This window comes from Oratosquilla oratoria, chromosome 32 (assembly GCF_046742065.1).
Source record: "Oratosquilla oratoria isolate Oo_2021 chromosome 32, ASM4674206v1, whole genome shotgun sequence".
Taxonomy (NCBI): domain Eukaryota; kingdom Metazoa; phylum Arthropoda; class Malacostraca; order Stomatopoda; family Squillidae; genus Oratosquilla; species Oratosquilla oratoria.
This window is the reverse complement of record NC_134808.1, coordinates 12691294-12718752: the sequence shown is the minus strand read 5'-3', so window position 1 is coordinate 12718752 and position 27459 is coordinate 12691294. Positions and strand designations below refer to the sequence as shown.

The window sequence follows — 27459 nt, the reverse complement described above, 5'->3', positions numbered from 1 at the left end:
TTCTCTCCGTCCACGTCAAACCTACCCACCATGCACATAAAACTTTATTTCACCTTTCCTTTTCACTCAGTGCTAAACAAATTCTATCTTTCTTTTCACAAAACATACTTTGGTACTACCAATTACTTCCCCTTTACTCTCATTTTGTACCACACCTCCACAACACTTAATGACCCAATTATTAGGATTCTGGCTAGCATTCTCCCAGACCCTCTTATCCATTGAGTTTTCCCCAGGAGAAAAAAATAAAAATGTATTATAGACTTTAAGTCCCCTTAACTTCCATCCCCTCTCAATTGCCTCCTAAAATATGCATAGGGACATGTTGATGACCATTCTTATTCTCCCCTAACCACACAAAAAACATTCACCATAAAACCCACCATCAGGAGGATTACAGAAGAGAGGCAAAGACACAGATGTGGTTAAAGAACCAGGGTCAAAGGGCCATGTAGTAGTGCAAATCATCCTCATTTTTTTTATGAAATAAAAGTTTTTGCTTTAGGCATAGGATGAACAAAGACTCTGGTCTGTAAGTCCCCATAAAGTCCCCTAAAGTGCATGATTGGCATTTCATCATTACCTGTCAATACCCCTAGGAAAGATAGTAATTATGGTAAAATTGCCTCATGCAAGGATACTAAAACCTCTTGAGATTTGTTTAAATATTGATATTAATGACTACATTTCTCAAGCCTGACAAAAATGTCAAACTATAAACATTCTATCTTTGATTGGTTCTGATTAGGACAAAGAACCACTTTCTAAAATGTTTAGAAAATGTGTATAAAGGTTTCAAGAAGATATTTGTTTGTATAAATTTATTATGTTCAGAGAGCAACAAACCTAGTACAGTAGGTAATTTCTATTTTTACATAGTGTGCGTGATGTGTAGGTTACGTTACTACATACAGTGAAGCTTTACAGCAATTATAAGAACATAAGAGCAAAAGAGAGAAAGGAAGACTGCATGAGACCATAAGGCCCACACTTGGCAGTTGGCTGCCTTTGAAAGACGAGACCACCTCTTTCAGCCTTCTTTTCCGCCTGTAGGATGCATCGGTCCAGCATCCAGGCATGGACCCTCGCGGCATCTTTTGATGTGGGGTCTTGTGATGTAACAGGTGTAAAAATCATGAGTTGAAGCACCGAGGGATGAGTACAGATTCTCAGGTGACTGGAGATCAAATATTGGTACACAGAGTGGAGATATAAGAGACATAATTGGGGTAGTACTTCGGAGGAATGGAGATGCGGAGTCAGGTGTGAAGAGGGGAAGGCCCTCTACTGTAGGTAGGTAGTATTGTAGTCCAAGTGCAATGTGGTCAGAGAAGAGCATCTGTTTGGGAAAGCACTTAACGTATGTCACTGCTAGACCAGATGTGATGATGTGGTTAAGCATGCCTCCTCTGGAGTATGTGGCACCCCCAGTGGGCCAGTGAGTGAGGAGGTGGCAGTGGATGTACTCGAGAAGAGGTAGCCCACTGCGGTTCGGGGAGGGAGAGACATCTAGTGCAGGGTGCCGAGCGTTGAAGTCCCCCCACCGTGGGACGTGGGTGGGGGGAGGGCAGAGAGATTGATTTTTCCTGGAGCAGAGTGAACATTGCAGAGTCTCAGTTTCCCATTGCCTATGGATATCTCAAACAGTTGAAATGTCATGTCATCATGGATAGAGCAGCGCAGGAGTTGATGGGGGATGGAAGAGTGAATGTAACTTAGAAGGCCATTCCTGACATGATGGACATACGAGACGTAGCCTGAGAGCGGAGGTGCCTCTGTCCCAGGATCGTGGTGGCCAACAAAAGCTTCTTGGATAAATATAACTTGTGGTTGGTGGCGGCCTACATAGGTCTTGAGGGAAGTAATTTTCGGATAACTGTTGATGCCATAAGCATTCCAGCCAATTCCAGCTAATTGTGGATCAAGTCTGAATGACTTGGTAATTTCAGCAAACCAGCGAAGTTTCATATCCACTGTCGGGTTCTCACGGAAGATGAGTTTAACATAAGCAGTTCTGGGGGCGAAAGCAGGAGAGGTATTGGTAACTAGGGGTCGGGGAGGTGAGCTGCGGGGGAGAGGGAGAGGGTGAGGGTGAGAGGAGGAGTTATCGGAAGCCGTGCATTGGGAGTACTCGTCGTGCCTGAACGACTTGAGGGCTGGAGAATAGGATCCACTTGTGTTGGAAGTGTGGTCCGCAGATCGTTTGGTGGCGGTGGTGTGGGTGTGGGTGGTGGCAACAGCTGCAACAGTGGCTGCAGTGGCAGCTGTTGTGGCAATAGTGGTGGTGGTAGGCTGGGTAGCTGAGAGCAGCGGCTGCCATGGTGTGCTACTAATGTGTTGCTCGTGCACTGGCAATGAAGGCCAATGTTGTTCAGCAATATCCTCTTCCATGTTTAGGGCAAGGTCAGCATCTATATCGGTGAGGGTGGCCGGTCCTGAATAAGCCATGTTGCCTCAGCAATATGGCAGAATGGGGACAAATGGTGTTAATGGGGCTGCAGTGACATGGGTATGACGTTAAGATACGTCATACTCCTCATACTGCGCATGCACACAAGGATGGAGCACTGGACAGAGGGGTTTTTATTAGCCAAGGATAGGATTGTCTTGTGGCAAATATTGACTAAGTTCTTTATTCCTCATAACTACTTATACCACAAAGACTGATGTCTGGTGCTTACTGCTGTGCTCAGCTAAGGCTGGAAGACAGTAGCTCGCTGGATCTTCTATAATTACTTAGAATTGTAGGTCAATTGCGGTTGTATTTACACTCACAGTCAGCAATGGCCAATCCAGAGAGTGAGAGATACAAACTTGCACATACCAAAAATCTTTTTTCCTTCATTAAATGGGGTGGCCAAGCCAAAGTTACACCCCTCAAAAACCCAAATACTGTCCCTCCATTTTAGGTCATTTCTGTCCCCTGCCACACTGCTTGGGTCAAAGACAATGCAGTTAGACACAGTACTTCCAATTCAGGTTTACTTCCACCTCTTCATTATATGGCAAACTCCCCGCACCACGCGCTCCTTGTCCACTTGAGAAATTTATTATCTATCTATACACCAAGGGTTTTTTCTCCCTTACATGGGAGGTAGCCAAGTTAAAGACATGCACCCACTACCATCCACCACCCATGTTTTTCTCTCATCTTAGCTCCTCGTGGATGATGGGTCATTCCTGTCTCCTGTCCACTGCCTGGGTTAGAGACAATGCAGCAAGACACAGCACATTCACAATAAGGCCATTTCATTTAATGACAAACCCTTTTCTAAATTCTCTCAAGCAGACATTACAGAAAACACACACTTAATCCCCACTTCCCCCATCCTCCCCCTTCTTTGCTTGACAGACATTACACAAGAAATTTATACAACAGACTAAACCTTCCCTTTGGGCTGCATCATTCCTTCATCTATCCACAACCACTCTCCATTCACTCCTATCTTTTATACTTTCTCTTCCCTGCCTGACAAGACATTCCTCTTACATCCAGTGTCCTCTTCATTTCCATTTTCCAGTCTTATTTACTAGTCTCCCCCACTCATTCCTACCATGTGCTTAAACCATTTCAGCACTCCATGACTAACCCAATCCACCAAAAAATAAAATGTAAAGAACCATGTCATGCTTATCTTAGGAACTCTAACAATACTGTTTTTTCATTTTGTATACTTCAATGCACTTATTCTATCCATGTGCCTAAACCATCTCAACACTCTCATCAACCCGATCTATCAAAAAATTAAATATAAATAATCATGTCATGCTTATCTTAGAAACTACAACAATACTGTTTTAATCATTCTGCTTGAATTCCAATGACAGCTACAAAAATGAAGGTAACAATAACAAACAAACAAATCTTCTATGTTATACCTTTCCCCAAACCCCTAATTTTTTACCTTATCTGGAATCCTACCTGGAATGATAAGACTGGATACTCCACCGTAGGCCCCTACCCCAAGAACATCTTCATAAGGGCAAAACTGAAGAGATGATATATAACCTTTTCCATTGTGATGCATGTATGGATCCAATGCTCCATCAGTAGTTATATCCTTATAGACCTGTGATTATCAAAGAACAAAAATGTGAATTACTATGGTATCACATATATTTTTGGATGCTTGCTGGCTGAGTGTTGCTATTTATGGCAGAGGTTGAGGTTTTGGCAGTTCCAACCCAGCTGCCAGTGAGTTGGACTAAGGGTATGATTTATTAAATACCACACTACAAAGTCTTCTGTAAAGGGTACTGTTCTAGCCTCTTGATTAGGGGAGTTTGTAATGTTAAACTAAATCATCACATACATTTGTGTTTTGAAGTAGCTGAGACATTAAGGGGGGACTGAACACATGAAATTTTCATCCAAAAATTGAATTTTAGATATGGGCAAATTTGAATCATATAAACATCCTAAAAGCAAAATATGAATGAATTTTTTTCCCCCTAGCATAATGGAGGGAGTTTAAAGGGCCCGGAAGGCATGTCAATTTAAATGGCTCACACATGAATAGGCCTTAAATATCTATATATGTCTTGTTTTCGCTTGCACAATTCCATGAAACAGCTATATTTTTGTACATCTGGCATCAGCGTGACTTCTTCTTCCATGTGGTGTGCACAGCACACCTCAAGCCAGTTATCCATCAAACATCAGAATAGACTGATGCATAAACACATCACTGACTATGGCAATATTGTGTTCCTGTGCCACTGTTTGCCTTATATCCTGGACATTACTACACTTACTAGATATCCAATCATCAACTACATCATGATGAAGAGGAAAAACCAAAGAAATTATGAAAAAATTGAGCCAAAATTGGAATGAAAGTTGTGCTAGAAGGAGAGCAAGCCATGAGAGGCCTGGAGGAAGGGACATCACTCCCTTGCTCGTCACCACCACCACCTCCACTGCCAACACTATCTCCACCACCAAATACCACCACACCTGACAACACAGCTGACAAAGTGCTTTCTTCCAGATGTAGAGAAGAAGATGAGGAAAATTCAGGAAGAGGAAGAGAAAATAGCTGGCGAAGGAGAAACATATGGGGCTGGGATTGCGCCTGTATAGGAAAAGCAAACATATTTGATTAGCTTTGTCATCTAGCATAGAGAAGGTGCTCATTGCTAGTAAAAATGAACCACTCAGCAATGATTTGAGAAAGTGATGACACCCCAGCAGTGAGGTTTCAAGTAAAAGCGCAAAATCTTCAATTATGAAAAACACTGCTTGGCAAGTAACAAAAACATTTTAATGTACAACCACTCCTCATTTAACGACGACAATTGGGACCAGTGCGCTGTCGTTAACCGAATTGGTCGTTAAGCAAAAGTGTATACATATATGTACATGTACTGTATGTACAATGTCCAGCAATACATGTGTCTTTATTTTCGTGTATTTTCCCTCTTTTATACAGTACATTAAAGCTTTGTTTACTGTTTATTTATGGTGGTTAGGTTCCTGAAATTACCGTATATGACCAAATCCGCGTATGCTGACATTCCATATTAAATACTGGGGTATTTTTTTTGTTTCGACCATGGGCGCAATATAGCAATAGAAAATTAATTATTAATTTTGTAAATTAAAATGTATCAACGTAATATGCAATTTTGTGGGCGGAAATGAAAGTAAAAAATACCATGCTACAAGAAAATATGCTAATAAACGAAGTCGGTAGCATAGGATTGGGACGCCATCTTGTCGTCTGCCAACGTCTCTCACGACGACGACAACGAGGACGAGCCGGATGACATTTAATTTGCAGGTAATGATTTATCAAACACAGGTTAGGTTAGTTTAGTTTAGGTTGGAGGAATTTATCATCCTTTTATTTCTTCGACATCGGCATCTATCATAACAAACATGGTGTACCATTCGTCCGACATGACTTCGTCACTTACGAAATTTGTTTTTAGCACCTTTTTTTTATTTCCGCTCACAAAATTGCATATTACTTTGATACATTATAATTTACAAAATTAATAATTAATTTTCTATTGCTATATTGCGCCCATGGTCGAAACTAAAAATTTACCACTACCGGTATATACTGTACCCCAGGTAGTTTTTGCAGCTTGCAGGATGGTAACGTAGACCTAAGCTTCAGAACATTTTACCTCACAGCTAATATCCACCATACAAGTTCAATTATAACATCATACAAATTTGCCTCAGCCAACTTAATTATCGTACACGACGCCGTAACTTCGGGAGATTTATGTTAAACAAATATTGGTCTGTCATAAGGCCCGTCGTAACTCCGCGTCATCGCTAACCGAGTAGGTCGTTAAACAAGGAGTGGTTGTAATGTATAGTAGATATATATATACACTCACTATCCGAATTACGACCTAGATTGGTTCCGACCAACCGGTCGTAAGTCGAAACGGTCGTAACTAGGGGGATCCCTTGGTATCCGCTGGTCGAGGCATAATTAATAAAAAGAGGTTGAAGTAATAAAGGCTTAATAACATTTAAAATAATTCCCTCAAATGTACATGAAAACAAGTACAAGATTCGCTTCTATGCACTGGGCTCAATTGTCGCCTCCCATGCGAAAACGTTTGGTCTCTCTTTCATCAAATAAATATTCTATGCATGGAATAGTACAGTGAGATATATTGTCTTATTGAATATAAGATATTATACTTCAGAACTCCAGGAATATCATAGACTTGGGTTAAAGCTATTTATATCCCTGTTCGTACACTACAGCTTTCGACTTTCGACCAATAGAGAACTCGAACCAGAATGAAAAGTACGAATGCAGGACTACTGTAAACCGACTCTCTGTCTTGGCTTTCGGGGAAGCGTGTATCACCGATCTGGCAAAACTGCTCTTTCTGACCATTCCCACCTGCCCTGATTATCGGTGGGAACTGGGAATCGAAATACGGTATAATATCAATTCCAATAAAATTATGGCATATGGTAGACATCGTATGGTAGATGGTAGACACACACTAAATTATGGTAGAAATACCATAATTATGGCAGACAGCGCAACCTTGGTGAGATGCTGTGCTGCCGTTACTGTCGTACGGGATGCTGGACGCCACGTGCAAACGTACAGTAAACCAGTAAACTCATAATATGTGCATGTAGGCATCTGCTGAATGTGGTCATAAGTACGGGTGGACGTAAGTCGCACAGGTCGTAACTCGGATATATATATATACATACATATATATATATATATATATATATATATATATATATATATATATATATTTTTTTTTTTTTTTTTTTTTTTTTTTTTTTATTCAACCACAAACAACTTTTAATTCCATGCCATCGCAATCGAAACTGAAGAATCGCTTGATGGAGACATTTTGTTGGAAATTGAAACGTGGACGAGCCGAGGATTCGAACCCAGCCAACCCGTAACAAAGTTACAGTGTCTTAAACCAATGCGCTAACAAGAGAGACATAGCGCATTGGTTTAAGTCACTGTAACTTTGTTACGGGTTAGCTGGGTTCGAATCTTCGGCTCATCTACCTTTTAATTTCCAACAAAATGTCGCCATCGAGCGATTCTTCAGTCTCGATTGCGATGGCATGGAATTAAAAGTTGTTTGTGGTTGAATAAAGATATCAATTGATCGTTGGGAACCATTCAGTGTAGATATATATATATATATATATATATATATATATATATATATATATATATATATATATATATATATATATATATAAATATTTACTGACAACTTATTCAATATACATTACATAATAATGTGTGTTAATATAATAAAAATCACACAATAAATAACAGATATACAATGCTGAAAACTATAAACGCTCGTATCTCAAAACCAAATATTTACATACATACATATACCAAGGCTTTTTCCCCCTTACAAGGGGGGTAGCAAAAAAGAAAATGGCATAAAATCATTCCCACCCATTCCATCCCTGAATACACTCCACACCACCCCTCCACCCTCCCTCTTATCTTAGCACCTCCTGAATGACGGGTCATCCCTGCACCTTGTCCACTGCCCTGGGTCAGAAGCAGTGTCGCAAGACACAGCACATCCACAGCAAGGCTGCTTCATTAAATCGGCAACCCTCCCTCTCCATCCCCCCATTGCATAAAAAGGAGAGGACGGGGAGAAATCCCTTCGGGCTGCGTCAAATTTTGCTCACACATACTACCTCACCCCTCATCCACCCGCCCATTCCACTTCATGCAATCACAACATCATCCATATACAACCATTCTCCATTCACCCGTCTTCTGTCCTCTCCCGTCCTTCCTCAACAGACATTCCCCTCTTCCCCAAAGCCTCCTTCACCCCATTCATCCACCTCATCCTAGGACGTCCCCTCATGTTCACTCCCTCCACATCTGCCTTCCATACCTCTTTTACTAGTCTTTCTTCACTCATTCTTTCCATGTGTCCAAACCATCCTAATATTCTTTCATCAACCCTATCTCCCAGCTCCTTTTCCACCCCTGTTCTCCTCCTCACCTCCTCATTTCTCACTCTATCTAGCCTAGTAACCCCCATCATACTTCTCAGACACCTCATCTCAAACACATTCAAAAACCTTCTCTCTTCTTCTCTTATGTTCCATGTTTCTGCCCCATACAGTGCTGTTGGCACAATCACTCCTTCATACAGTCTCCTCTTAGCATCCATTCCCAAATGTCTATTCCTCATTACACTCTTTAATCCACCAAGGCATTTACTCGCTTCTCTCAATCTACATTTTACCTCCACTTTCACTCCACCTTTCCCTGCCACATTTTGCACCCAAGTATCTAAAACTATCCACTTCCTCCAGTCGCTCTCCCTTAATGCTCACTTCCAGTCTACTGCCACTTTCACCCCTTGTACATCTCATCACCTTACTTTTACCCACATTTATCTTTAGCTTTCTTCTATCACATACTCTCCCAAACTCTGCCACCAACTTCCTCAATCCCTCCTCCGATCCTGCCACAAGCTCAGTGTCGTTCGCAAACAACAGTTGGCTCACCTCCCACTTTTCTCCATTTTCTTTAACCATCTCCAATCCCTTGCCCACTACCCTTGCATTTACCTCTCGCACCACCACATCCATGTATAAGTTGAACAGCCAGGGCGACATAACGCATCCTTGACGAAGTCCCACCTTTACCTCGAACCACTCACTCTCTCCATTTCCAATCCTGACACAAGCTCTTCTACTCTCATAAAAACTCTTGACAGCTCCCAGAGGCTTTCCTCCTATCCCGTATATCTGCATAACCTCCCACAGTGCCTTCCTGTCTACCCTATCATAAGCCTTTTCCAGATCCATAAAAGCCCAAAAAACATCCTTCCCCTTTCCTATAGCTTTCTCACATATCTGTCTTACCACAAAGATCTGATCTACACAACCTCTACCTGTCCTAAATCCACACTGTTCCTCACCAATTACTCCCTTCTGTTCCTCTCCTAATCCTCTCAACCAAGATCCTCCCATAAGCCTTCCCAACTACACTCAACAAGCTAATCCCTCTGAAACTACTACATTCACACTTGTCCCCTTTTCCCTTGTAAAAAGAAACTATAAAGGCACTCCTCCAGTCCTACAGCACTCTACCCTCTCTCCAACAAACATTAAATAATCTCACCAACCAGTCCACCATCACTGTACCTCCCTTTTTCAGACATTCTGCATGGCATCCATCCAACCCAGGTGCCTTACCTGCTTTCATCATCTCAACAACTGCCTTCACCTCATCCTTCCTTATTTCTCCTCCATTCTCCTCATTCATCACTCTCAATTTCTTCGCACTTCCCACTGCAGCAATCTTTCCTTCCCTATCCTCCTTCACATTTAGCAACTCCCTAAAATATTCTGCCCATCTTCCCCTTACTGCCTTCTCTTCCATTATCATCTCTCCATCTGCACCTTTTACCTTTTCTTCTCTACTTGATTCGCCTCCTCTTCCTCTCTTAACCCATATTGGACACGGAGCCGAGATATCGGTTTGTTCGACAGTGTCCTAATGACGATATTTCGGCTCCGTTTAAATTTCGCGCGGTTCTTAAAGATATTCGTCTTTGTTTACACTGAGCCGAGACTTGATGTATCTAGACCAACCATTGGCCTATCATTTCCACGAGGTGGTCCAGCCAACCAATCACAGGGTGGCTTATAAATTGAATCTTATCAGCAGTAGCGGCACATTCGCTTTCCTGATCAAAGTGCGTCGGAAACGTTTACATATTTTGCCCATTTTTTTTCTTGTGATTAGTGCCGTAATCAGAAAAATTTTTTTATAGAAAAATAGATAAGTATCTGAGGAACAATACTTATAATAGATATTGTTATACAGTGCGTAATACCTTTGAAATAGGCAAATATAAGACGGCCTCATTGCAAAAGTCATGGCGTCTGCGTGTTTTAGTGGTGAAGATGAAATTGTCTTTCAACTTTCTGATTCGTTTGAAGTGTTTCCAATGGATGAGTGCCTTACAAGTGAGGAAGAATCTAGTGATGATGAAGGTGATGCGAGTTGTGATACGCTTAGTGCAAGTGAATGTGAAAGTGATGGTGATGATAGAAGTGCAGTGTTGTCGAGTGGAGCAGATGAATGGATGCTTGTCCCAGGAAATGATCCAGGCCCTGCAACAGTGCCTTTTACAGGTGTTAGTGGGCTGAAGCATCCCCCTAAAACTGATGCCAAGCCTGTGGAGTATTTCAAACTTTTTTTCAACGAGCAATTCATGAATGGAATTGCTACGGAGACTAACAGGTATGCAGATCAGTGGGTTGAAAGTAACAAACAATATTTGAAGGATAAACCCAGGTCTCTTGTACATCTTTGGTTGAAGCAAGGTAAGACATTATATGCATTTCTGGCAGTTATTCTAAATATGGGGATTGTAAGAAAACCTACTATCAAATCCTACTGGAACACCTCAGATCTTTCTATGGCCACACCATGGTTTGGAACCAATTTTAGTAGGGGGCGTTTTGAACTTCTCCTGAAATTCTTGCACTTCAGTGATAATAGTAAGATGCCTGACCAGCAAGACCCTGCATACAAGTTGTATAAAGTGCAACCACTACTGGATCATTTTATAAAAGCATTCAAAGCCCATTATAATCCTGAGAGGGCCATCTCAATTGACGAAAGTATCATTGGGTATCGAGGTAAGACCCCTCACTTACGCCAGTATATGCCTAATAAGCGCCATGCTCGTTTTGGTCTGAAGTTATGGTGCTTGTGTGAGGCAGCAACAGGCTATACTGTGACATTTGAACTGTACAAAGGGTTCTCCAAGAGTGTACAAGGTGCAACATATGACCTAGTGATGCACCTACTGACCCAGGCAGACCTCCTGCATCATGGATATCATCTGGGCCTAGATAACTATTTCTCCTCCTCGCCCAAACTTTTTTTACATCTCTGGGAAAAGCAGACAACAGCAACAGGGACTGTCAGAACAAACAGGAAAGGCCTGCCACAGGAAGCAGTAAAGGAAAAATTAGAAAACCATCATGTATCACAGCGCAGGAAAGGACCTTTACTGTGTGTTGCCTATACAGATGGAAAAAAGACTCCTGTACTCCTGTCAACAGTTACCAAAGGTGGCGGCTACACTACTGTAAAGACAGAGAGGAAACCTGAAAAGGAGTTGCCTTGTATTGTTGCTCATTATAATCAAGTAATGGGTGGCGTCGATCTGAAGGATACCCAGCTCTACACCTATCTATCTTGCAGAGAGAAAGACCATCAAATGGACGACTAAAGCTGCCTTTTCTCTCTTTGGCACAGCTACTCTCAACAGCTATATTCTGTACAACAAGAATACATCCCAGAGACCTATTCTAACCAGGCTCCAGTTCATCAACTCTGTCATAAGGGACCTTGTTCAAAAAAATTCTCCTCCAAAATTCCTCAAGAGGCCACGTACTCAAGAGCAGATTCAGGAAAGCAGAAATATAACAACATCGATATCGTCTCCATCACATTCACTACGTGCAGTGAGTGTACACCAGCTCAAACAGGTGCCAGATGGTAAAGAGTGTGTGTGTGTAGGGGACCATAGCAAGCGTGTACGATCCCGCAGGTACTGTCCTAAATGTGACAGTGGATTTTGCATAGATTGCTTCTTCAAGCACCATGTATTTTCATCCAAGTAAAGTACAAACACTCTACAAGCCTCTAATCATCACTGCCTTCAAATAAATGTAAGTACTTTCCCTACAGTCAGTTACATAAAATGTACGTTTTCTTTTCCAGATTTAGTGTCGTATTTAATTTTTTTTTTTTTCTTTTCATTATCCATATCAATTTTTCTTGGTTTCCTTTTCATCAAAATAAAATAGACTCTAAGCTTTATTTTGATGTATAATCATCCATATTATGTTTGATAACAAGTACATTTGTAAATAAAATTAAAATGAGAGTCTATGGGCCATTGTATCCATTGTTTTTATGAACGCATAGCAAATCCTTTGTTTACATATGTGCTCCGGGCAATATTGGTTAATTTCTTTCCAAAACATCTTTTTATTACTTTCAAAATTTTCTATCAAACTCTTACCCCATTTCACATCTGCTCTCCTCTTTGCAACCTTTACCTTTTGCTTTACTTCTCTTTTCTTTTCTTTGTACCTCTCATATGACTCCCTCATCCTATTTTGTAACCAATCTGTGAAAGCTCGCTTCTTCTCTTCTACAACCTTCTTTGTTTCCTCATCCCACCATTCACTACCCTTTCTTCTATTTCCCCCTGTCCTTCTTGTTCCACACACCATCCTTGCACACTTTATGACTCCCTCCTTGAACCATCCCCATTCCTCCTCCACACCCAGCTCTACTCTACCCTTTACTCCCTCCCACTCCTTCAGCTTCTTTCCGTACTCCTCCTTTTCCTTCTCATTCAAAGAGTTCACTCTAAGAACCTCCCTACCTTCTGTCCCTTTCCTCTTCCTCCATCTATCCTCCACTTTCAACTTACCTTCCACCAAAAAATGATCTGATATTCCCCCACCCTCTCCCCTTAGCACATGTACATTCTTAACTCTTCCTATCATAATCCTATTTACCACTACATAATCCATTAGCGCTCTATCTACCACCCTTCCCTCCACCACCCTCTCCCATGTGTACTTATGCTTGACTTTCTTCCGAAACACTGTATTTGCTATCATCAACTCTCTAGACACATTTCCACTATCAACTCTCCACTACGATTCTTTCCTGGAACTCCACATTTCCCAACCACTCCATCAATTGGACCATTTCCCACCCTAGCATTAAGGTCTCCCAGTACTATCACATTGACATTTCTTCCCAAATCCTCTATGCACTCATTTAGATCTATCCAAAAGGCCTCCCTTTCTTCTACACTCTTCTCACTGCCAGGCCCATATGCACTTACAAAGACCCACATCTCCTTCCCCAGTTTCACCTTCATCCACATTATCCTTGAGGAAACCTCCTTCCACTCCACTACCCGTTTACCTATCTCTTCACTTACTAAAATAGCCACCCCTTCCCTCCCTCACCCTCTCTTCACTCCTGATAACCTCCCACTTACACTCCCAAACTTACACTCACCCTTCCCTTTCAACTTAGTTTCACTCAAAGCCAACACATCCATCTTTCTTCTCACAAACATACTACCTATCTCTTCCCTTTTACTCTCAAACTGTACCACATCCACACATATTAAAAGACCCAAACCTTAGGGTGCTGGTCCGAGGATTTCCAGCCCCTCTTATGCCTTCTTTTTTTCTTTTAGGAATTTCCCCTGTGGGGCTACAAGGAAAAGGATGCCTAGTCCCAATCCCCGTCCCTTTCTTCTCACCTCTTACGATCCAAGTGGGAATACTTGGTGGCAGTATTCTTTTCCCCCACCACAGGGAATTCCATCACAGAAAAGGAATACTCAGAGAAATGGTACAGTACAGCAACAAGGGGCTGGAGGACAGCATAAAGGAGGGAGAGTCGTAGTATAAAAGTGTCATCATTTCTCTATGAACAGAGTTTTCCTCTATCATAGACAAAATGCTGTGTGGCTCTGGTCCGTAGGGGCGCCCCATATAGACCCTAAAGTATCAACTGCATGCTACTTTGCCACAATAACAAGCAGCCAATACCACAGATGGGTACCAAATATTTGCAATTAAAAATATGCCAAAAAAATTTAATCAATTGTAGCAGCCTGAAAATGCTTCTCTTAGTGTATAATAGGTATATTTTTATTTCCATATCTGGTTTTTTTTTTTTTTTTTTTTTTTTTTTTTTTTTTTTTTTTTTTTTTTTTTTTTTATCTTGAAAAACAGCGATGGGCTCCATCTAAGTGGGAAAAAAACGAGGAAAAAAGGGGTGACGTAAGTGACCATACTTATGACACCTATATCTCACGTTCTATAGCAAAATTTTAAAAAAGCAGGCATGAAAGTGCTTATAGGATAAAAAAGTAGAAGTCTGTAGTGCAAAAAATACGACGTACGTATTCGATTACGCAAAAAAAAACAAAAAAAACGTTATGACGTCAAAACGTAGCAAGTTCTTGGGTTCACAATATATTTCTATCTATATTCTAAATAAGACCTGAAAGTTTCAAGTTGAAAGATCATAAACTTTTTTATGTGATTTTTTAAGGTGTTCAGTCCCCCCTTAAAATATATCTTTCCTTCTGACCTTCCTCCACATCTCCCTTAATATTCTTATTAGTGTTTTAAAGCCAAGAGGCTCCTCTTTCTATGAAGATATAGGTCATTACCTGCAAAGCAAGGTGACTATCATCTGTGTGCCCCAAAGAGTCCATTCAGGGTGACTTACATCGCACCAGATCAACCCTCTCTTTTTCTTTCTTATTTCCCATGTATGTGCTATTTTTCTTTTTTTTTTATATATATTCTGTATACAGTAGAGGATGCTCTACAGTATGAGTATCATTTTTAGGATTATAATAATGATTACCCACTCCATGCCACTTGTCTCACCAGTAAAACCTTGATATGGCAACATGGGGGAACAGCACTGTCACATGTCATCATTTATTCTAATGAAAATTCAAATTTCTAATCCTAAAAAATTATACTCATTGTACTATACAGTTTCCTTTACTATACATAGATAAATATACACACATACACAAGCACAATAGCAAAAATATGTGAAAAAGTTATCAAAAGTTGATGGGTTACATCTGGAAGAAAAAATATACTGAATCCAAATCAATTTGGATTTAGACAAGGAAGATCATGTACAACAAACTTGATCTGCTTCTACTCGAGACTAATAGAAATAATAAAAGAAAAGGATGGATGGGCGGACTGTACTTTTCTAGACCTACAAAAAGCATCTGATAAAGTACCACACAAAAACCTAATAAGAAAAATAGAATCAATAGGTGGCATCGAAGGAAAATTATTGGAATGGAGGATGAAGTGGCTGAACATCAGTTCTTGGTGGTGGGGGACTCCATGGTGTGAGACTATCCTACAGTAGAAGACTAAACGAAGTTGCAATCTTTATGTCAACTGGGCAGTGGGATCGCCGATTGTACCCAGACCATCAGGAAGCAAAGGCGGACAAACACGGTTACGATTGTTCATACGGAAAGTAAAGATATGGGTAGGGTGAGATCAGAGGAACTTGTTCAGAATTACAAAGTCCTTCTTCAGGATATAAAGGAGCATGGGAGTTGTCACGTAGTCTGTGGGATCCTTCCAAGGATCTAAGCAGGCTTGTGTCAGAACAGTAGAACCATAGGGATCAATGAGAGGATATCGTGATTGTGCACGCAACTGGGATACCACTTTCTTGATCCTTGGTATCTCTTTTCCAGGCGTCATCACCTTTACGCTTCTGATGGCATCCACCTTACAGAGGCAAAGATGTTCTTAAAACCTCATTGTGGGAGTTTGTAATAAACTCGTTCCTTTTTTGGGGTAGAAACTAGAAGGCAAGGGGAAATAGGGTGTATTGGGGAAACTAGAGTAGGGTATAGCAATAACGTAGAGCAATACGTCAGTGTAGGACAAAATATCAAGATGGGATGTAATAATAATGGAGGACAAAATATCACAATTGGATATAGTGGACAAAATATCATGACGGTATGGAATGTTAGTGGTGGACAAAATATCACTGTAGGATAATAGTAGACAAAATATCATGACGGTATGGAATGTTAGTGGAGGACAAAATATCACTGTAGGATATAATGTTAGTGGAGGGCAAAATATCACGATAGGATATAATGTAAGTGGAGGACAGAATATCATTTTAGGAAGGGATGCCAGACAGAATGTCAGTGAACAACAGGTGGCCGGTGTGGAACGCGGTAACATATGGGGGCAAGGTATATAAAGAGATTGAATGACCGTGAGGGACCAGATATCCGTGATGAGGCAAATGTCCATGAGATACTGAATTCCAATGAAGGACCAAATGTCAATATAGAGCAAGGTGTCAATAAAGAACAAAATTATAATGTAAGGCATGATGTTGAAATACAAATACCATGTACTTTAATACTCATAGTATTAGGAATAAATTTCAAGAAATACTGGTGTATGTCAAAAGGGAAAATCTTGATATGATAGGAATAACCGAGACATGGTTGAATGGTAAAGAGTTTGAAGCTGAATTTAATATTGCAGGATATAAACACTTTCATCAGGAGAGAAACCACAAGAAAGGTGGGGGTGTTCTGTTGTATGTTAAAAACAATGTCCATGCTTGTGTTTTAGAGAAAGTGAAACAGGATGCATATGATAGTTTGTGGGTAGAATTAATCCAAACAAATGGTGTAATGTATAAGCCAAGAACATTATCGTTAGCAGACGACAAACTGTTTCAAGAACTCTCTAGTTTCTGCAACCGGGACCTATTGATAATGTGTGATTTCAATTTTACTGACAATGATTGGATGACCCTTGAACATGGCCATATAGGTAGTCGCTTGATGGATTTTCTTGGCGACAATTACTTAGTTCAGCATGTAAAAGAGCCCATAAGACATGGAAACTTACTCAATCTATTGATCACTAGCCATGAAAGCACGATAACCGATGTAGAAGTTGGTGAAACTATTGCAAATAGCGATCACAACTTTGTTATATTCAAAGTGCTAAAAAAAAATTTAATAGATACTTGTGTACCTAAAATACCCAATTTTAGTAAAGCTCAGTTCATATGACTATGTCAGGAGCTTCAGCTTACAGATTGGAAGGTAAAATTAAGTGAAAGACCTGTAGATCAGATGTGGGAAATATTTCAAAATATACTTACTAAGATGATTCATACTTACATCCTATTTGAGGACAAACGTCCCCAAATCGGGCTTGCAAAAAATAGCTCAACAAAGAAACTGAAAAAAGTATTGATAAAAAGAGACTGGCTTATAAAAAATACAAGTGCTCGGGTTCACTTCATGACTATCAAACTTATGTAATAATACAGATTTAAAAAAGGCAATGAAATACGAAAATGACAATACAAAATGAATATTGCTAATAAATCCAACGATAATCCCAAAGAATTCTATAGTTACATTACAGATAAAAAGGTTATCAGGAGTCACATTGGCCCACTAATATCTGCTGAGTCAACTTGAATATTCAAATGAAGGAATGTGTAATATTTTAAATAACTATTTTAGCTCAGTATTCATAAACAAAACACCTCAAAGTGAACTCCAAACTGAAACCTGTGAAAAGTCTAGGGTAACCTTACTACAGTAAATATAACAAAAGAAAAAATTAAAAGGTGTATAGAAAAACTCAAAATTAATAAACCACGGGCCTGATGGTTGGCATCCATGAATCTTAAAGGAAATGAAAAATAAGTTGTTGTTCCATTAAAAGTTATTTTCAAGAACTCCATCATATCCGGAGATGTGCCAAGAGAATGGATGCTAGCTAGCATCATTCCGATATTCAAAACTGGTGACAAAAAGAAACCAAATAACTACAGGCCTATAAGCTTGACTTCAATCTAAGGAAACATTATGTAAACTATCATCAGAGATGCTATCGAACATCATTTAGAAAGTAACTGTTTGATAAATGATAGCCACCATGGATTCAGACAGAAACGTTCTTGCATGACTAACTTACTTGAATTCTACAACACAGTTATCTCAAATTATGGCAAAGTTTTTGATACTGTTCCCCACAAAAGACTACTTACTAAATTAGCTTCACACGGAGTAAGTGGTAGCCTATTAAGTTGGACTAGAAATTGGTTGAATGATTGAAAACAGAGTCGTTTTAAATGGCAAAACATCTAGCTGGAAAAATGTTACAAGTGGAGTTCCTAAGGGTTCCGTTCTTGGGCTACTTCTATTTATAGTATATATTAATGATATGGACCACAAACTAAAATCTAATGTCTCCAAATCTGCTGATGATACAAAATTGTGCGGAATGGCAAATGATCACTTAAATTAATTAGATATTCAAGATTTAGATAAATTACAGCAATGGTCTGAAAAGTGGATAATGAAATTTAACACAAGTAAATAAAAGGTTATGCACATAGATAAAAATAACAGTATGATTACAAGTTATTTGGCAATTCTTTAACAAAAGTGGATAGTGAAAAGGATCTCAGCATAATTATCAGTAACAATCTCAAATCATCTAAGCAGTGTATTTCAATCTCTAAGAAAGCAAATAAGATTCTAGGACTGATTGAGCGATCTTTTGACTTCAAAAGTTCATCTCTCATTAACAAGCTATATAAATTGTTAGTTCGTCCACATCTGGAATATGCTGCTTCCATATCATCACCAAATCTCATTTAAGACATCGACAGATTGGAAAAAGTACAACAGCCAGCCACAAAACTGATTCCAAATATCAAAAATAAATCTTATGAAAATTGACTAAAACACATTAATCTGTTTTCCCTAAAAAATGTAGACTCAGAGGACTTGATACAGGTCTTTAAGATTCTAAAGGGAATTGACAACATCAAAAGTGACAAAATTTTCACATTGAATGAGAATCCAACAAGAAATAATGGCCTCAAACTGTCAGGAAATAGATTTGATTTGGAAGTGGGTAGAAACAACTTCACCAACCATGTAGTTAAAGAATGGAACAAACTTTCTGCAGAGGCAGAGCAATGTAGTTCAGTTTGAAGCTTCAAGATTCATTTAAACACCTAAGCAAGATGCTGTAATGACTGCCATTTATTTTATATTGTTTATTTATTATTATTATTATTAATGCTAGGGTAGGAAACGAACCAATAGACGGAGTGATTGGGAAGTATGGAGTACCAGATAAAAATCGTAGTGGAGAAATGATGGTGGAGATGTGTCTAGAAAGAGAGTTGATGATAGCAAATACAGTGTTTATGAAGAAAGTCAAACATAAGTACATATGGGAGAGGGTGGTGGCTGGAAGGGTGGCAGATAGAGCATTAATGGACTATATAGTGGTGACCAGGAGTATGGTAGGAAGAGTTAAGGATGTACATGTTCTAAGGGGAGAGAGTGGGGGAATATCAGATCATTTTCTGGTGGAAGGTAAATTGAGAGTGGAGAATAGGTGGAGAAAGAGGAAAAGGGCAGAAGGTAGAGAAGTACTTAGAAACTGCTTAAATGAGAAGGAAACAGAGGAGTATAAGAAGCTGGGAGAGGAGTGGGAGGGAATGAAGGATAGAGTAGAACTAGGAGTGGAGGAGGAATGGGGATGGTTCAAGGAGGGAGTCATAAGGTGTGCAAAGATGGTATGTTGAACAAGTTGGGCAGGAGGAAATGGAAGGAAGGAGTGAATGGTGGGATGAGGAAGCAAAGAAGGGTGTAGAAGAGAAGAAGCAGGCTTTCATATATTGGCTACAAATTAGGACAAGGGAATCATATGAGAGGTACAAAGTAAAGAGAAGAGAAGTCATGTATAAGACAAAGGAGGCAAAGAAGAGAGCAGATGTGAAATGGGTTAAGAGTATGACAGAAAACTTTGAAAGTAATAAAAAGATGTTTTGGAAAGAAATTAAAAGAAGGAGAGGAGGCAAATCAAGTAGAGAAGAAAAGGTAAAAGGTGCAGATGGAGAGATGATAATGGAAGAGAAGGCAGTGAGAGGAAGGTGGGCAGAGTATTTTGGGGAGTTGCTAAATGTGAAGGAGGATAGGGAGGGAAAGGTAGTTGCAGTGAGAAGCACTAAGAAAATGAGAGAGATGAGTGAGGAAAATGTAGGAGAAATAGGGAAGGATGAAGTGAAAGCAGCTGTTAAGATGATGAGAGCAGGTAAGGCACCTGGGTTGGATGGATGCCAAGCAGAATGTCTGAAGAAAGGAGGTACAGTCATGATGGACTGGCTGGTGAGGTTATTTAATGTTTGTTTAAGAGAGGGTAGAGTGCCAGAGGACTGGAGGAGTGCCTGCATAGTTCCTCTTTACAAGGGAAAGGGGAACAAGTGTGAGTGTAGTAGTTTCAGAGGTATCAGTTTGTTGAGTGTAGTTGGGAAGGCTTATAGGAGGGTCTTGATTGAGATGATTAGGAGAGGAACAGAGGGAGTAATTGGTGAGGAACAGTGTGGTTTTAGGACAGGTAGGGGTTGTGTAGATCAGATTTTTGTGGTAAGACAGAGATGTGAGAAAGCTATAGGAAAAGGTAAGGATGTTTTGGGGGATTTTATGGACTTGGAAAAGGCTTACGACAGGGTAGACAGGAAGGCACTATAGGAGGAATCATAGATATATGGGATAGGAGGAAAGCTGTTAGGAGCAGTCAAAAGTTTTTACAAGAGTAGTAGAGCTTGTGTTAGGATTAGAAATGGAGAGAATGAATGGTTTGAAGTAAAGGTGGGACTTCGTTAGGGATGTGTTATATCGCCCTGGCTGTTCAATCTATATATGGATGGGGTGGTGCGAGAGGTGAAAGCAAAGGTAGTGGGTCAGGGGCTGGAAATGTTTAAAGAAAATGGAGAAAAGTGGGAAATAAGCCAGTTGTTGTTTGCTGATGACACTGCACTTGTAGCAGGATCAGAGAAGGGATTGAGGAAGTTAGTGACAGAGTTTGAGAGGGTATGTGAAAGAAGGAAGCTGAAGATAAATGTAGGCAAAAGTAAAGTGATGAGATGTACAAGGGGAGATGGTGGCAGCAGACTGGAATTATAAAGGGAGAGAGACTGGAGGAAGTGGATAGTTTTAGATACTTGGGTGCGAATGTGGCAGGAAAGGGAGGAGTACGGGTGGAGGTACAATGTAGATCAAGAAAGCGAGTAAATGTCTTGGTGGATTAAAAAGTGTAATGAGAAATAAACAACGGGGAATGGTGTGAGGCGGTGGACGATTTCTTTCCAATGTGAGGCGCTGGACGATTTCTTTCGCTCCAACATGAAGAGACAACAAAGAGGCCTCTCAGCTAAGCACAGGACAGCAAGAGCAGACCACTAGGCCCATATATCAGAGTGCCCGCAGGACATTCTAGACAAACTCGAAGCGACGCGCCAAGAACAGGGTCAAAGGTCATCGACAACTGTCTGCCCTTTTTGGCAATCTCAAGAGTGCCACCCTTCTCAATGTTTTTCATTGGGCACTCCTTTGTAGAGAACGCCCTTTTTGCCATGTATAATTTAGCTAGGAAAGTCTGGCAATCCTCAGAAGGTTTCTTCAGAGCTAGCCGGCAGCTGTTGTGAGAGATTAGACTAGCTAGGCAAAGAATAAAGACCAAAAAACCGAAATGCCTTTCGCTCCAACCCACCACACAACGCCAACAAAGTGGTGGCACCAAGTGGGATAGCGAAGCAAGACTAACTCTACAGCCATGGACATCGAAGAAGCAGTGCAATACTAATTAAGTTTACATCAACCAGCTAAACCATGCCAAAAAGCACCGATGCTCTAGCCCATCACCAACAACCCACGCCACACCGAAGAAAACATTCAACAACTTTGATCTTCGCTTCTCCATTAAGTCAACATACAGACATATTCTTCAGCGCCAATGGCGCCCTCCAACATCAAGACGAATCTCCAACAGAGAGTGCCACCAAGCCTTCAAGAGACCTATGTCACCAATGACGCGCTCCAACACCAAGACAAATCTCCAGGGAGCATCACCAAGCCTTCAAGAGAACTATGTCACCAAGGACGCCCTCCAACATCAAGACGAATCTCCAACAGAGAGCACCACCAATCCTTCAAGAGACCTACATCGCCAATGACGCCCTCCAACACCAAGATGAATCTCCACCAGAGAGTGCCCACCAAGCCTTCAAGAGACCTACGTTGCCAATGACGCCCTCCAACACCAAGATGAATCTCCAACAGAGGGACACAACCAAGCCTTCAAGAGACCTACATTGCCAACAAGCCCTCCTATACTCTCCTTTTTATTGTTGTGTTTTGTTTATATACCCACACATGCACACATATATGTATATAATCGTAATATTCTCTCCTCACACATTCTAAAACCAACATAGACACTAACCTTTCCCTACTAATTGCAGCAGTGCCCTTAAACACAAATTTCGACCGATGGAAACACCCCCTTCACTGCGACTCGCCATCACCCTTCCCTCCATATGTTAACCTGGTGCCCTTAACCGCAACTTGCCAACGGCACCCATCTCACGACGGAGATCACAACTCTCTATCACCCTTCCCTCCATACATCAACTTGGGTAAGTAGATATTTTTCCGTTTATTTAGCCACCTAGTAGCAACAAAGGATTACAAAGGATTACAAAGGCAAAGCATGCCGACAGGAGACCTTTTGATCCATATCTAGGTCGGATGCAAAAAAAAAAAAAAAAAAAAAAAAAAAAAAAAAAAAAAAAAATATATATATATATATATATATATTTATATATATACATACACATATATATATATATATATATATATATATATATATTAATAATAAATTAAAACTATAACAATGTAAATAATTAAAATACATAAATAAATGCATTGGTATAGTTGAATAACAAACAGGTAAATAGTAAATGATAATAAATTGACATATAACTAATAATAAATGAAAATCAGACAGACAAATTATAACAAAACAAAAACAAATAATATAACATAAATCATAATAATTACAGCATCTTACTTAGGTATTTATCTAAATGATTCTTAAAGCTTCGAACTGAACTACATTGCACTACCTGTGCAGGAAGTTTATTCCATTCATTAACTACACGGTTGGCAAAGTTGTTTCTACCTACTTCCAAATTGAATCTATTTCCGGACAGTTTGAGACCATTGTTTCTTGTCTGATTCTCATTCAATGTGAAAATTTGGTCACTTTTGATGTTGTCAATTCCCTTTAAAATCTTAAAGACCTGTATCAAGTCACCTCTGAGTCTACGCTTTTTTAGGGAAAACAGATTCATGTGCTTAAGTCGATTTTCGTATGATTTATTTTTGATATTTGGAATCAGTTTTGTGGCTCGCCGTTGTACTTTTTCCAGTCTGTCAATGTCTTTAATGAGATTCGGTGACCATACGGAAACAGCATATTCCAAATGTGGACGAACTAACGATTTATATAGCTTGTTAATGAGTGATGGACTTTTGAAATCAAAAGATCGCGCAATCAATCCCAGAATCTTATTTGCTTTCTCAGAGGCTGAAATACACTGCTTGGATGATTTGAGGTCGTTACTGATAATTACGCCGAGATCTTTTTCACTATCCACTTTTGTTAACGAATTTCCAAATAACTTGTAATCGTACTTGCTGTTATTTTTACCTATGTGCATTACCTTGCATTTACTTGTGTTAAATTTCATTAGCCACTTTTCAGACCATTGCTGTAATTTATCTAAATCTTCTTGAATATCTAATTGGTTTGAGTGATCATTTGCCACTCCGCACAGTTTTGTATCATCAGCAAATTTGGAAACAGTAGATTTTAGTCCATGGTGTATATCATTTATATATACTATGAATAGAAGTGGCCCAAGAACGGAACCCTGAGGAACTCCACTTGCAACACTTTTCCATCCAGAAGTTTTTCCATTTAAAACAACTCTCTGTTTTCGACCTTTCAACCAATTACTAGTCCAACCTAATAGGCTACCACTTATTCCATGCAAAGCTAATTTAGTAAGTAGTCTTTCGTGTGGGACGGTATCAAAAGCTTTTGCAAAGTCTAGATATATTAAATCTATATTGTTTCTTTTGTCATAATTCGAGACAACTGTGTTGTAGAATTCGAGTAAGTTAGTCACGCAAGAACGTTTCCGTCTGAAACCATGTTGGCTATCATTTATCAAACGGTTACTTTCTAAATGATATTCGATAGCATCTCTGATGATAGTTTCCATTATTTTTCCTACGATCGAAGTCAAACTAATAGGCCTATAGTTATTTGGTTTCTTTTTGTCACCTTTTTTGAATATGGGAGTAACGTTAGCTAGCTTCCATTCTCTTGGGACATCTCCGGATATGATGGATTTCTTGAAAATAATTTCTAATGGAACAACAATCTCATTTTTCATTTCCTTTAAGATTCTTGGATGCCAACCGTCAGGCCCTGGTGTTTTATTAACTTTGAGTTTGTCTATACACCTTTTAATTGTTTCTTTTGTTATATTTACCGTAGTAAGTTTACCCCAGACTTTTCACAGGTTTCAGTTTGGAATTCACTTTGAGGTGTTTCGTTTACGAATACCGAGCTAAAATAATTGTTTAAGAGATTACACATTCCTTCATTTGAATATTCAAGTTGACCGTCAGCAGATAATAGTGGACCAATGTGATTCCTAACAACCTTTTTATCTCTAATGTAACTATAGAATTCTTTGGGATTCTCTTTGGATTTCTCAGCGATGTTCATTTCGTATTGTCGTTTTCTTTTTCTTATTGTCTTTTTTAAATCTCTCTGTATTGATACATAACTTTCATAGTCATTAGATGCACCCGAGCACTTATATTTCTTATAAGCCTGTCTCTTTTTAGCAATACTTTTTTCAGTTTCTTTGTCGAGCCACTTTGGGCGAGCCTGATTTGGGGGACGTCTGTCCTTAAAAGGAATGTAAGTTTGAATCATCTTAGTGAGCGTATTTTGAAATATTTCCCACATCTGATCTACAGGCCTTTCGTTTAATTTTTCTCTTTAGTTTTTTTTAATGAATAGGACCGAACACCATTCTGACGTGACAGACCCATCACAAGAAGCCACTTTGCGTGAATGTCTGAGACACAGGACATGGCCACTCAGTAATCTAACAACTCATCACAAGGGGGAAACACATTGCAAAGCAACATGACTACCCAAAATCTAATTACAGTTATAAAGGACGAGATGACCTTGTCCCTTTTCAATGGTATGAACATCCCTGTACATAACTTCCTCATGGGGATCGGTGCCATCTGCGTAGAGCTGATGGCCAGGGGTAAATGCTGCTGTTTGGCCCCCAACTCTTGATATACAGACTCAACTCGACTCATTGACTATCATGAACAACACGCATAATCATACACATATCCCATACCAAGCCCTCTACACTCCCTCCTCTCCTGATATCACCTTTTGCTCCCCCTGCCTAACCCCAACAACATCATGGAGAGTGGTCGGAGCCCTTGGTTCTGACCACCTTCCAATCATCATCACCACCAAAACAAGATGCACCCCAGCTGGCCACAGACACACTTACACCAATTACAAGAGAGCTAACTGGGAAGCCTTTAATGAAGAGACAGAACAACATTTTGAAACACTTAACAGTACACCAATCACAAACATAAACAATGCTGTGCACGCTTTTAATACAATCATACAAAACGCAGACAAGAGATACATCCCTAGAGGCAACAGAAAATCACACAACCCCAACTTCACACCAGAAATCCAAGGCCTCATCAGACAACGTGACACACTTAAACACGATACCCCCACACCTATCCCTCAAAACATAGCAGACCAAATACAAACACTAAACACTGTGATTGCCAATAAAATACATGAACAAAAAACACAAAATTGGCAAAACTTTATCAATACACTTGATCACAAAACAAACACCAGCAAATTGTACAAAACACTCAACAGCATCACACTATCCAACACTAACACTACACGCTCTCACGCAGCAATAATCACAACAACAGATAATCTACCCTCAAACAGACAACAAGCAAACGCACTCATACGTCATTTTGCACAGACGAGCCATCTTACATCTCACCCTGACGACCGACGCACCATTCGACGTAAGAAAGACTTTCCCACAGACTCAGACTATACACCCTTCATAGACAGTCAGACAAAACTCATAATACATAGTCTCAAGCACTCATCTGCCTGTGGCCCTGATAACATAAGCAACATCCACCTAAAACACATTGGACCACAAGGTATACACGCACTCACAAACATTGCAAACTACAGCTATTCACACAACACTATACCCGACATCTGGAAGCATGGTAAAATAATCACCATCCCAAAACCGAACAAAGACCCAACAATCCCATCATCGCACCGCCCAATCACACTTCTCTGCACCCCCTCTAAAGTCATTGAACGCCTAATACTTAAACTTGTCACACCATATATTCCCCTTGCTGACTCACAACACGGTTTTAGGCCACTACACTCCACAAACACTCTTCTGACAAACCTCACACAAAGAATTTTTGATGGCATCAATTCAGATAGGCCCTACCACAGAACACTTCTTATAACATTGGACATTAGTAAAGCTTTTGATGCTATCCCCCGCCACAACCTAACAAATAAAATATATAACACAGACATGCACAATAACACCAAAAGATGGCTGGCCAATTATCTGGCAGGCAGGAATGCTCATGTGTCATATAATGGCCAATCATCGCACATCAGAAACATTAAGAACGGAGTACCGCAGGGCTCAGTTCTATCCCCCACATTATTTAATCTATACATGCATGACTTACCCACGCCAGACACCTCAGAAATACAAATCTCTTCTTACGCAGACGACATAACAATCACATGCACACATCGTAACACAGACAAAGCTGCAGAAATAATCCAGCCTTACCTTGACACACTCAACACATGGTTCATCACAAACAGACTCAAAATAGCTCCAACCAAATCTACAGCAACACTTCTCACCAACTGGACAAAAGAACACAAATACATACCTCATCTCTACATCAACAACACTCTAATACCACACACAAACACACCGAAAATTCTTGGTGTAACATACGATACATCCATGTCTTTCAAACAACACCTCACAAACATAAAAAACAAATGCACACCTAGACTTAACGCGCTTAAGTCAATCACTGGAACAACATTTGGACAAAACAAAGAAACTAATATAACAATATACAAACAATGTATACGCTCAGTGATGAATTATGCGAGTCCTGCATGGGCTCCTAATCTCAGTGAGACACACCACAACACCCTTCAAATCATACAAAACAAAGCCCTAAAAACAATTACAGGCTGCACAAATACATCACCTACAGACCATTTACACCATGAAACAAAAGTCCTCAAAGTCAAGGAACACCTCG

The 27459-nt window shown here is 39.9% G+C and overlaps 1 protein-coding gene across 3 annotated transcripts in view; it reads right to left on the bottom strand.

Annotated features, from left to right (window-relative positions):
- Positions 1-3884: 3884 nt before the first annotated feature.
- LOC143041776 (WD repeat-containing protein 46-like) overlaps positions 3885-27459 on the bottom strand; it is a 102211-nt gene continuing 78636 nt past the window's right edge. For all 3 annotated transcript variants that reach the window (XM_076213826.1, XM_076213824.1, XM_076213823.1), the window contains exon 8: positions 3885-4070. In XM_076213826.1, the coding sequence (XP_076069941.1) occupies positions 3894-4070 (177 nt within the window). In that variant the 3' untranslated portion in view covers positions 3885-3893. The remainder of the gene's footprint in view (positions 4071-27459) is intronic.